The sequence below is a fragment of the Festucalex cinctus genome, chromosome 17 (assembly GCF_051991245.1).
Source record: "Festucalex cinctus isolate MCC-2025b chromosome 17, RoL_Fcin_1.0, whole genome shotgun sequence".
NCBI lineage: Eukaryota > Metazoa > Chordata > Actinopteri > Syngnathiformes > Syngnathidae > Festucalex > Festucalex cinctus.
In genome coordinates this window covers 19617473-19631263 of record NC_135427.1, presented here as the reverse complement: position 1 = coordinate 19631263, position 13791 = coordinate 19617473, and the positions used below count along the sequence as shown (strand labels likewise).

The 13791-nt window shown below is 38.1% G+C and overlaps 1 protein-coding gene across 19 annotated transcripts in view; it reads left to right on the top strand.

Moving 5' to 3' along the window:
• cacna1g (calcium channel, voltage-dependent, T type, alpha 1G subunit) overlaps window positions 1-13791 on the top strand; it is a 255234-nt gene that overhangs the window by 94567 nt on the left and 146876 nt on the right. For all 19 annotated transcript variants that reach the window (XM_077503948.1, XM_077503953.1, XM_077503942.1 and 16 more), the window contains exon 4: window positions 5538-5671. In XM_077503948.1, coding sequence (XP_077360074.1) covers window positions 5538-5671 — 134 coding nt within the window. The remainder of the gene's footprint in view (window positions 1-5537; window positions 5672-13791) is intronic.

The window sequence follows — 13791 nt, the reverse complement described above, 5'->3', positions numbered from 1 at the left end:
AATGATGATTCATCTGGAGAAATAAACTGAGAAAAGCTGAAATTTCAAGAGGGAGCATTTTTTTCTTAGGATATGAATTCCTGTTTATTCCCCCCAGAGAGGTGACTAGTTGGGGTCGCACGAAGCCAACAGTAGCTCATTTTCTTTTTCCTCTCCTGCTGGAGGCCAGTTTTTGTGTGCCTTTTTCCATCATGTGCACTTTCTTCCCTCGTAACCTCGCACCGACCTCTACATGACCTTGAAGACACACACAGTATCCATGTACAGAATCAGGGCATAATATTCGAATCATGTGCACCTCAACGCTGGGGCAGCCCTGCACAGTAATAGCGTCTTTTATACACGCACACGGTGAGCATTAAGTGCTCTCAGCATTAGCGACTCAGCACACTTGGAACTTAAAGGCTGAAAAGAGGGCGCGTAACGCTGGCACTCGCTTGACGCATTGATAACACGCAGTGCAGCCTGCTGCCTGGTGGACACGTGTGTTTACACTTACTCTTAGGGAACCCACACGCGTGGGGTTAGTGTATGTGAGGTGGGGGGTTAGAGGAGGGAGGGGAAGGAAGCAATTTGTCCCACACATAACTATCATACTGTAAATGTACTCTGTAAATTATTATAAGAAAGCTTTTGAAAAGATTCACGTTCATGGAGAAATGCCAGGCCAAAAAAAACAAAAAACAAAACAAAACGAAAAAAAAACAACTTGATTTTTATTGAATAAACAAAACATCACTTTTATCCACACAAACACAAGAACCCTTTCAAAATAAGAGAATTCATTTCATATATGCAATTTCATCAATAAATAAATTTGCAATAAGAATGTCCACTTACTTTAATTGGAGCCTGTACTCGTATACGAAAACCACGGTCGTTGTTACTTTACAGCAGCGGTGTCCAAACTACGTCCCGGGGGCCATTTGCGGCCCGCCGTCCATTTTTCAGTGGCCAGCGACATATGCTAAAAATAGCATTTTACTCAGTTCAAATAAAATAAACAAAAAAAATGTTTGGAGATGGTCAAAGTAAGAAGGGAGGATATCGAAAAACAGGTGCCAGTAAAGGTTATTGTAGTTAACTAAAACTAATGAAAAAACTAAAACTAACATTCAAAAAACAATATTGTTACCGAATTAAAATAAAAACAAAAATGCTTTTTAAAAAACAAAAACTAAATGAAACTACATTTTATGTTTACAAAACTAACTAAAACTATAATTACAGCAAACATGTCCTTTGTTTTAGTCTTTGGTAATTAATTTAATGCATGAGCCTTTGGGGATGATTTTAAATGTAATATTTAGTAGATTTATTTTGATATAAACCAGAATAATGACGTTTGAAAGTATGTCACACAGAAGTGACGTCATCTAGCAGCAGCCAATAGAAAAGCACCTTCAGATGACGTTGCGCCCATGCTGTTTTTTTTTTTATTTTTTTTATTTTGCGTACCGCACAAGTATTACACATTTTTTAAAAACTAATACTAATACTGATACTAATACTGGTTTTCACTTGACACATGCACTCCTCCCACAAATAACGTCACATATAAATGTGAGACATGACTGTGTATGCCCATTCAACATTCTTCTGTGACAATAGACAATGCTGTGACACATTATGACTCAAATCTGGAAATAATCATTCAGCGTTGGCTTATAGCGACCAATTCACGACTCATTTCAAGTCGTGCACAGCCCTAATAAATAAATGTACAGTTTATATGGAAAATTGACAATAAATGTAAGGGGTCCCAACTATGTAATTTGTACAGTGTCTTTGAGTGGTGCACCCAATGCCAGCTTGGAAAGACTCCATCTTCCTGCGACCCTGAACAGTACGAGCAATATAGAAAATGGATGGATGGACAGATTTTCATTTTTTTTGTAGTAATCCTGCTAGTCAAAACAACAACACATTATCAGGGATGGAAACAGTAGCTCTCACCTTTGTGCTTGGCAGTGGTAATGACAATGATATATTTGGCACCAAAGATCAAGGAGATCGAGACGTAAAATTGTAAAAGTCAAGCAGACAGCTTTTGGATGTATTGTGTTGTACACGCCAGTAGAGCCTTGTTGAACCAACGCCAAGGTGCACTGAATCCATTCTGGTAGTTCATGGTGACCCAACACCTTCCCAGGATAACTTTTCATTTTGTCACTTCACTTAATAGTTTGTCTCACAGCCAAAGTTCAGGCTATTAAGCTTTCACAGTCGTTATTAACGGCAAGTGTCGGGTGAAATTTTACAGGGCTGCTACGGTGCACAGGAAGCGAGGGGCGTTCCATATTTGGCAGCACTCGCACAGGTTTGTTTGGATCAAATCTAGAAGGATGAGCCTGTGATATCTGCTCAGACAAAACAAAACACTTGAAAAAACTGCCAAACTTTTTCAACCACAATGGTCATCCATATATCCAAATTTGAAGACCGCTTGTCCTCATTTGACTTCAATGATGTCCTGCTGAATGCCATGAGCTGGGATTTGAACCCTGCTCATCATCAAAGTTGTTAAAATCAATACACAGCAAATAGGTCAATGTTACATTTCAAGTGTTTGATCAAATATGGAGTAAGCAGTGTTTTTTTTAACACTATTAGGATAAAAAGTTACACTCAGAGTAAATTTCCTTGAGTGTTGGAGTGGATGTTGACTGTAAGTGCACTGTTGACATTTCAATAGCGATACATACAGTTATTGCCGTTGGGGTGGCATGGCTCAGTGGTAGAGTGGCCGTCTCCTGACTCTGAAAACGTGGGTTAGCCCAGTGTGACTTTATGTTAAAGTATCCTTGAGCAAGACACACCCAGTTGCTCCTGATGCCGTGTCATCAGTTGTCAAAATGTAAAGCACTTTGAGGGCCTTGTAAGGACGAAAAATGCTATATAAATGAAGTACCATTTTGTATTATTATTATAATTTTTTTATATATAATAAATAAAAATACACACCATTTTCTTTTGTACTTGAAATCATTTGCATGTAAAGGGCATTATAAATGAAAAAATTTATTATTATTATTATTATTATTATTATTATTATTATTATTATTATTATTATAGGTGTTAATTTGTGGAATAATTTGGGAATTGATCTGAAAAAATGTGACTCACTTCTGGAGTTTTAAAAAAAATGTTTAAAAGTAAAGTTAAAAAAAAATAGAGTATGAAAATTGTATATTCTGAGTATGTGTATATGAGTTAGATAGGTATTATGGTATATGTCTAGGAAATTCATGCATATATGTTTTTGGCAAATGCACGCATGTCTCAGTGCACTTGTATATATAACCAATTTTATACATTTTATTTAAAAAAAAAAAAAGTAAATTAGTATTGTATTAATATTGAAATAAAATTAAATATATAAAGTAAAAGGGGTAGGACTAGATAAGTTTTTAACTTCTTCCTACTCCCTTTTGAACATGTAAACTATGATTGATTAATGATTTTATTGGGGTTTTCTTTTCTTTTAATTTCTGTTTTTTTTCTGCTGTTTGCTTGTCTATGTTCAATAAAAATCAATCGAACAAAAAAAATATTATTATTATTATTATTATTATTATTGCCCAGAGTAAAGTGAAGTTTGAGTTAAATTTTTAACCAACACTATTGTAGAGTACTTTCAACACTCCTCAGTGTTTACCACTGTAGATTTTTAACACTCTACAGTGTTGGAGTATCACTTGGTTAAGTGTCAAAAAGTAACACTTTGAAAAGTGTCAGTCAGATTTACACTCTTTGATGTGGAAACATATACACATCTTTCTAATTGTAGCGGCACTTTTGGCTTCCTTTTGTCGCTACGTAAACAGGGCCTGAGTCTCTAACGCGCACCAACCTTATGGTTCTTTCCTCTTCAGCAATGACCACAAATGCAAAACGCCGTTGCTGGTGAACAAAAAAAATGTTTTTACTTTATTTACAAAAAAGATCAATAATCGCTACAAAGCATAAAACCTATCACTATAAATCGATTGGCACGATTGGCACGGTTAGATAAAATTGTTGCTCCTAGCCCTACTTGCCTTTCCTGTTCTCTTTACGTCTTCGACACACTTTACGACAACTCCTTTCTTTACGACAGCCTAACAAGCAGGACATAAAATGAAGCACAACTACTCAAATATTCTAAGTAAATCTACATTAAACAAAATAACAAAAATAAAATGCCAAATACAGTTTTCTGACTAATAAACAAAAACTATTCAAATGGAACACAAATAAACATATATTCACATTTGAACGAACCTATTCATATTTTTCTAAGGCTCTAACACTAATGTTCTGGCGAGTTTGCTGTGTAGGTATTTTCTTGAGGTATAAAATATCGGACATGGTAACACAAGCCCTGCGATTGGCTGGCGACCAGTCCAGGGTGTCCCCCGCCTACTGCCCAAAGCCAGCTGAGATAGGCTCCAGCACCCCTTGTGAGGAATAATCGGTCAAGAAAATTGCTGGATGGATGATAACACAAATAATCATTGAAATTTCCCGATGAAGGGAAGCGAAATTGCCAACAAAAACACACTTCCTCACAGTGAGCTGTTCTTGCTGGTGTGAACACATGAGTCATCCCTCAGCAGATGGACATCTCAAAGCTGTCTTCTTGTCTTGTTCATTAAACAAAGCAGAAGCGTTGCTTTGCAGTAAATCATCCTGGTCGTCTCTGTTTGACACGACACATGTTCTATCTCGTTTCGCATCTTTTTTTTCATTTCTAAGCTCACAGTATAGCATGATTAGTGATATAAAGGGGTAACATTGTGGAGTTGTGAGGAAAAAAAAAAACGATGACTCCACATCAGGGTTGTTGTAAATCTAAAAATGTTTCATTTTTTTTGTTATGTTTGTAAACTTAAAGATTGTTTGTCTGCATTTTTAAAACAGTCCATTATTGACCGAATGTTAGCTTGTGTTTCCCTCAATAACATCAGGAGGGAGGAAGTTGACCTTAAAAGCCATTGCGATGATGACGAGAAGTTGAAATTGTGAACCTGTGCCTTCATCTCCACAGCCAACTTCCAAGCAGCAAGGGGCTGGCTTTGTTCTAAACTTAACACATTTGATATATTTTTCGTTTCTCTGTTCATGTTTGGGGTGACTCATCTTTCAGTGGGTGTTCTGTGCCTTGAACTGCTCCCAGAATTGTTCTCATTTTTGCATTCTCTGTCTTCCTCATGTCTATTCCTTTTGTTTACTTTAATTCCTTTCGAGTTCAGGTTCAAGAAGCATCATCAGAAAATACTGAATTAAATGTCTATTTTTCAAAGTACTGGCAAAAAAATTGGAGACAAAAAAATCCTCAACATTAAAGACCATGGGCAAAACATAACGACAGCAACAATGAACCAACACAGACTTTTACTTTGGAGCTCATGTTCGGTCTGACCGCAGCATTATATTCAAAATTGTTTTGTCTTCACTTTTATAAAAATATAAAACGTTACGTTAATTCCTATGTGCTGCACTAACTCTTCTTACACAAAATAATGACTTTTGTGTTTTTGTGTTTTTCTCTGCAGGATTTTGATGACTTCATCTTTGCATTTTTTGCCATTGAGATGGTAATCAAGATGGTGGCTCTGGGGATTTTTGGCAAGAAATGTTACCTTGGAGATACGTGGAACCGTTTGGACTTCTTCATAGTGATTGCAGGGTAAGTCACATACAATCACAAAAAGTGGGGTACACTTCAGACTGGCAATCTTCACACTCACATTCACACGTAAAAAGTACCATGGGGAAGTTGATGCTACGTTAGCTGCATGACGAAAATGTTTAACATTAGTAGGGCTGGTTCAAGGCATGCATACATGACAACAAATACACGCGTACATACATACACACACATACATTGTGGAGGATAGTTTTTTTTTGTTTTTTTTTGTTTTTTAAACGTGGACAACGTTGACATGCATCCCACTTTGCTCCATTTGCTCCCAAATACGTATTTATACGCTTTTTTTTTGTTTTGTTTTGTTTTTGTCTTTTTTTTATGCTAGAGCATACAGAAGGCTTTGATGCAGCCCCTAAACTGAAGAAAACGCTTGAAGCAATGGTAGTTTTTACAAAAACGGCCAGCAGGTGGCAGTAGCGTATAAGAGATCAACCAGGGCCATTGTGCAAAAACTTTTTTCCCCACTTTTTTAAACAGATTAGTGATAAAACCTTAGCTATATTCTAATGCTAATAGCTGCAAAACGGAAACAGATAAAAATATACTTTTTTTTTCCTGATGAAAGAAGAGATGCTAATCTTTCTTTGTATTATGTGGGCCTTGCAAAAGCAGTCAAAATCCAGTAAAGGGGGTTGCTTCAGTGAAAATGGCTCAGGGTGAAAGAGTTCATTTAAAGTGTGACATCACGTCCAGAATGTAGATTAATGGGAGTTACTGGTAATTTAGATTATGGGGCAAAACTACCACTAAACAGGGTGGAATGTAACATTACGTACATGCAATCTTTTTTTTTATTTTTTATTTTTATATTAAATAAAATAGATAAAAAATACTATGTGTGTGACTTACTTTAATTAAAGCTGACCAATTATTAAGGCCCATTTCTGATCATTTGCTCTTAAATGAAAAATATGTCTCGTTGAAACTCAAACTCTAGTCTTCATGTTCATATTGTAAGGAAGACCAAAACCTAAAAATATTTTCATAATATAGACTTATTTACTTTAAGTAAGATATGTATTGGCCTTTATATGGGATGGAAAAGGCAGCGATAGCCAGAAATGACTCATATATTTTATAGATACTTGTATATTATTTGCATATATAGTCGGTGATGTATTTGGTTTAAAAAAAAAAATTAATGTCTTCAAATATTAGCAACTGAATATGCACACTTGTATTGCCATTAAAACTTCTTAAATCTCCAAATATTACAATGATACAACAGAGCTGAACCCGTCATGGGATTGTCATATGAACTATGACAGGTGTGTAAATTGTGTCCTAGCTTGTGAAGCAACTTCAATTGCCAGATAATCAGATGGAAGTCAACTACATTTCCATGGAAAGCAAAATCTCGCTATAAACTCTGAACAATTGGAATAAAACGAAGCCATGTTGAAAAGCCAGATTTTTTTTTCAGTAGCCAATTAAAAAAACATTAACAACAGAAGCATATACAAACTTGATTGACAGTGTATACCAGGGTTTTCTCCCAGTGCTTTAAAGACCCCTCCAACAGGCTAAACCAGCAATATAGCCACCCCCCACCCACCCCATGTCTTGGTGGGGGGGTTCCATGTGAAAAATGATTCACAATTTCACAATAAAGATACATTTAATATTCTAAATCCAAAAATGATTGAATGTGAAGACTTTTCTCACTATTACAAGGCTCATTTAGATTAGTGCAAAAAGAGGGAAGAAAAGGGCAAACGGTCCATTATAGATGGAACATATGGACTTATAATGTGACCGAATTAGTCTCTGCGTGTGTGCTTTAACATATGACTGTGACATCAAACATCTTTGCACATCATCCTCTTTGGCAACTATACTTCCTGCTGTGCTTCATTCTGTAGAAACTGTGAGAAAATGTCACACGCAATTTATGAAAAGGTTAGCAAGTAATAGTGTGTTTATCAGAGCTTGACAGTAAACATGTCACAGGAAATTAGCAGAATTCCCATTTCTGAGTCTATTCTTTGCCTGGAGGGGTTAATAATGTGCTTTTTTTGCAGTGGATAAACACAATTTCAAAGAGTTGTTTGCAATGTGTGATTTGCTTAAAAATGAAGCTGCAAGGAAGTTCAGCTATTTCACAACGAAATTGAGGAGAAATATGCTTGTTAATTGTGTGTTTTCATTTGCTTGTTTGCACATTGATTGGTGTATTGAGGCTCCAATCGATATCTGTAATACACAACGTTGGCGTGCAGTATCTTACCCATGGCGCATCAGTCTGACTGACCACTCGCTCCGCGATTAGACTCCACCTGGGGAGAGAAAGGAGCACTTGGGTGGGGGCGAGGTGGTTCTAGGATGAAGGGCAATAGATTGGCAGAGAAAGGAATAGAAACCGAAGCATCAGCTTCATTTTACTCCTTCAATATTTAATCTGGTCTGATGTGTGAGGAGAGACACCACCGCAGCTGAAAATAGTCACCCGGGCTGTCTGTTGGTTTTGCTGTAATTTAGACTCCCACTATAAGCCATTAATCTTTCATAAAAACAGTTTGAAGGCAGGTATCCTCTATACTTTCCCTCAGTGTAAACAATACAGTAGAACAATGCTTCACATAAACGTGGACTCATGGATGATGTATTTGTTTCCCAGTGAAATGTGCAAGTGAAGAAATATTTAGTCTGTGCTGTGTGAATCTCGAAATGTCCTGCAAATTGAGAGCTCCTTTTATGGAAGTTAGAGGTGCATGCTGGGGCTAAAGACAATGGTCTGGACAGGGATACAGTAGTAAGATTGCATTTTCATTTAGGTTGATAATAAGCTACAAAGACATTCTGAAGATGCTGGTATTGCAGGTTATTGACGACAACAAACTAATAAAAGACACATTTCTTTAAGGGCACCAGGAATTGAGGTCCCCAGTAATAAGGCATGCACTATGTGCTGACACAGATGTTAATGTGACTTGAACATACAAATTCATATTTTGTGTCAGCATTTTAACTCATTCAAACACAAAAACATACAAATGTTTTTTAATACTCTGTCCTGCACTGCCCATAATGTTTTTTTTTTTGTTTTTTTGTTGTTGTTTTTTTTTTTTTTTTTTTTTTTTAATACTAGACCATACCGAAGGCTTTGATGCAACTTCTGACCTGAATAGGTCGCTTAAAGCAATGGTAGTTATTACAGAAAAAAAAAAAAAAAAACGGCCAACAAGTGGCAGCAGAGTATAAGAGATCAGCCAGGGCCATGTTGCAACAAGCTTTTTCCAAGTATTTTCAACAGGTTTATGACTAATGATGAAACTTAGCTATATTCTAATGCTAATTGCTGGAAAATGGAAACAGATTCAAATATGTTTTTTTTTCCCTAATGAAAGAAGAAACTCTAATCTTTCTTTTGGTAGGCTTCATGTTTTTATAGCAATAGAAAGCAATATTTTGTGTAGAACAGCCAGGAGCAACAATTGTGATGCCGGGACGGGACGTGCATAATAACAATGAAGTTGGCGAAATCTACCGTAATGTGGTACCCAAGGCTCAAAATGAGATCAGCAGCGACTGTCCCGCCCAATGCAGGATGTCTGGTCACCATTTCTATCTATTTCATGGCCACATATTAGCATTTTTTGTGGTCCATGGTATACAGTAATCTATATTGTGGCCACAAATAACATATAAAAAAAATAATTACATATAATTTCTGGAACAATGTAGATATTAGCATATCAATTAAATGAAACACAATTGAAAAATTCTTGACGTGAAAAGGTGGTCCATCTCCATTTTACTATGCTTATAATTTTATTGCTTCCTAAAGTGCAGTAGTTTTACCTTTAGGCTGCGTACATAACATTTTACCATTGTAAAGCTACACACAGCAGGGTGGCCATATTGATTTCCAAAAAGTGGCCAAACCTCGAGATACTTAAATTATACACAAAAGTTGACTCAAAGCGCAATACATTGTAACTATTTTAACATATGCCTCCTTTGTATGTGTAGAAAATAAAACATAACTCTCTTCTCTTGTTAAGTTTTGCTGAACAAATGAACAGATAATGACATAATGTTCAAAATCAGGGTGCCCAATTTTATTTGCCCCAAGATCTACTTTTCAAGGTATATTTTCAGCAACATTGGGGATCGATCCCATGCGCTACGGTTTGGTATCACAATTACATTATTTGCACGCACAAGGATGAAAAAGATACCTGCCATTATTTGCTTTTCTTTTAATTAAACAATTCTCAAGTTCTGATAAAGCCTGCTGTTGTTTAGCTACTCGGTTGCTCTTCGTCTTAACTAGCTAGCTCAAAATATACAAAAAGTACAACGTAACCGCCGCTGACATGACACTGAATCACTACAATGTTGTATAAATGTATCAGTATTGATGCTGTCATGATGTATTGAGATTTAAAATGCAAACTTAGCACCTTTTAAAAGGCTTGACCGATCGAACACATCCTGCTCTATTTCCACCCTGGGATGTAGCTGCATGATAGGAGGCGAGCAAAATGCATTGAACCTGATCCTGAGTGTGTTCTTCTTTTCCCTCTTGCTTCTTTTCACTGATTTATTGATGCTGTATGGATCTGCTCCAGCCTTGTTTGGGCTTTGCAGAAGCTGAAGGAGACTGAGAAAGTCAATGGAAGGGAGCAGGATCTACTAGGAGAGGCTGAGAACTTGCTAGAAGCTTGTCTTAATATATTTTAACCAATACATGATGGAGTAAGAGCAGTTGGCATTTTATAGTCAGGATATCTGGGTGTTTGAATCGCTATTGGGACACCTTTGGAGTTCACGTCGTCAATATTCTTGCGTGGGTTGGAGGTTATTCAATATGCAAAATGAGAATTTTCCATGTACCGTATTTTCGGATTATACGTTGCTCCATATTATAAGTCGAACCAGCCAAAAAATGCATAATTAAGAAGGAAAAAACATATATAAGTCGCACTGGAGTATAAGTAGCATTTTTGGGGGGAATTTATTTGGTAAAATCCAACACCAAAAACATACATGTCATCTTGAAAGGCAATTTAAAATAAAAATAAAAGAGAGAACAACAGGCTGAATAAGCGTACGGTAAACTAACGTTACATGGCTGACATGCCTGGTAATGTCAGTAACGACGTAACATATTAAGAGTTTGTAGCGAGCAGTGACGGGAGTCGGAGGCGGAGTGTTAAAGCACGGAGCCAAAGGCTGCCGTTTTATTGACATCAGCTTCTGAGGTTTTAACAGCAACTCCCCACTCAGCTAGAAGCTAACAGGCTAACTCCCCTTTTCCACATAACAAAACCTTCCCACCCGGAACTCTCCCTTTGTCCTAACGTTCCGTGGGTGAATTATGTTCCCATCACTATAAGTTATTCATATAACTCTAGCATAAAGAACATGCTAACAAGTTTACCAAACTATCAGTTTCACTCCAAATCACTAAATCCAATGAAATCTTCATCCTCGGTGTCACTTTTAAACAACTCTCCCAACTCGGGAGGTAGACGATGCTCTTCTACCGGCAATCTTGAAATTATCAACACAGGCCTAGAGCGCCCTCTTGCGGTTTAGTGTGAAAATAACATGTGAAATGATATAATAATGTGTTAATTTCACACATAAGTCGCACCAGAGTATAAGTCGCACCCCCGGCCAAACTATGAAAAAACTGCGATTTATAATCCGAAAAATACGGTACCATTGTTTTACCTGCATTGAAAAATGGATCGTTTGACAGTTGTGAACAAGTGATGATGTCGTCCAGAAGAGAGAGTATAAGGACATAGACAAGGATATGGCATAGATGAACAATGATGGCCGTTAAACAAAAGTGTTTTCTGCCAAACAGCCACCCGCTTCCATCACTATGTGGGCTGCACAAAGACAACGTCAGGACAGGACAAGACTGCTGCATTTTCTTTTCCTGGGCTCTCCTCCATTAGCAAGATTGTCTTCCAAGTACAAGGGGTCATCATATTGGCTGCAGATTATTAGTGCAGAAAGTTCAGTAATATACATAGTATATATACATACATACAGTGTAAAAATAGTGCAGCAGTATGTCATATTACTATTCACCCACTTCAAATTACCATCAACACCTCTGCCCTCTATCCAGGCTTGAGTAGTCAAATATATATTTAAAAAAAATGTCAGTCTGCGAGAAAAGTAGAGTTGTTCACCGTAATGGCGGATAATACAAGCAGATAAGCATTGGAGTGGGTTTCTCGTGGAAAGTGGTACTGATGAGAGGCTTTCAATCAGATTCAGCATGAAAACACTCCATCTGTCTTTTCCCCGTGGTTCTTCACTTCTGCGAAGCGACTCGACTCACTTATTTTCACATTTTCATGCTTGATCTCAATACATTGATCTAAACTGTTGCTATATTGTTTAATGTAATGTACACTATGCACCTATGTACCAGCCACAATATTACAGCAAATATTCTTTTAGACATTATTTGATACATATCCTGCAGAGTGGGCAGCAGTGTGCACTAGTGGTTAGCCCGTCTGCCTCACAGTTTGGATCCTGGCTCTGGCCTGACTGTGCATGCTCTTAGCTTGATTGCATAGGTTTCTTTTTTCCCCGAGTAATCCGACAAAAACATGTATGTTTTATGCACCAAACCCGTTCATATACGTGGAGAGGGGCAGGGACCACAGAATGAAGCATCACTGGGCGGCACGGAGCGGCTTGGCCAGAGGACTTCCTCCTCCTTCTTAAAATGAGCAAAGTCGAGGGTTTCTTCTAACTAGTGGAAAAATCTCCAATTTTGCTTTCTGGCAGGCGGCTGCGTCAGCACTTCCAAATATGGGCACGCTGGCAACCTGTCATGTTTTGGATCTGTGGGGTTGGAGTTTTGTTTTCTTTTGGAGTTTTTTGGGTGAAATGTCTGTGGTTGGTGTTTTTGCCGCGTATTCCTGGTTTCTTCCCTTGTCTGGTTATGTCTTAACCACGTCCACCTGAGTGTGTCTTCCCTTCTCAGTGTGTGACCAATCAGTGCCCTCAGCTACTTGTGTTTCCCCCAGGTGTGTCACTTTAGGTCATTAGTGTTGGTGTATTTAGTTTGTTGTGTTTGTCTAGTCGGTGTGGGTGCATTGCTGGTGTTATGTGGGCCATGCTGGATGTCTTGTCTATTAAGCTTTGTGCTGTGTTGTCAAACTACAGTCACTACCTGTTAAGGCAAATGCGGTCAAGTCAAGTCAAGTCAAGTCAAGTCCAATTCTGTCACGTCAAGTCCAATTCTGTCACGTCCAATTCTGTCACATCCAGTTCTGTCACATCCATTCTCGTCCAGTTCTGTCACATCAAGTCACGTCCAGTTATGTCACGTCCATTTCCGTCACGTCCAGTTCTTTTACGTCCAGTTCTGTCATGCCAAGTCATGCCACGTAAGTCACGTCAAGTCACGTCCAGTTCTGTCAAGTCAAGTCCAGTCACGTCCAGTTCTGTCACGTCCAGTTCTGTCACATCAAGTCACGTCCAGTTCTGTCAAGTCATGTCCAGTCACGTCCAGTTCTGTCATGTCCAGTTCTGTCACGTCAAGCCAAGTCCAGTCACGTCCAGTTCTGTCATGTCAAGTCAAGACCAGTCACATCCAATTCTATCACGTCAAGTCTCGTCGAAGTTTGCAAATTGCCCACTTGTCAATAAATCACCCTACGTTACTCATTTCCTCTGTCTGATCAGTCTCCTCACATTTGGGTCCACATCTCTCACTCCACCTCAAAATTATAACACAACCGGTAACTTTGTGTTGCCGTGCGACTCTTTCACAATGAGTGCAGTGTGAAAAGGGCTTAATCAGACACACAGTAAAGGTGATGGATGGATGCTGCACAGTGAAATATGCTCTAACTTCACTTTTAAAAACTGAGAAAGAAATTACTATCATTAACCTTTCATTTTCTGAGGCACATCCAGTGTGACATCTTTCTTGTCAGTCATGTGGAGGCGAATAAGTCCGCGGCATCCTCTATTGTGATCTATTCTTGTTGGTGAATTTGTCAACATTGTCTCATGTCATGTGTCATATGTTTCCGCAAGTCTTGACCACTTGAATCCACTCTTGAATTTCCTTTATGCCCCTTGGCGCATTCTGCACTGTGCTCTTGTAGTCA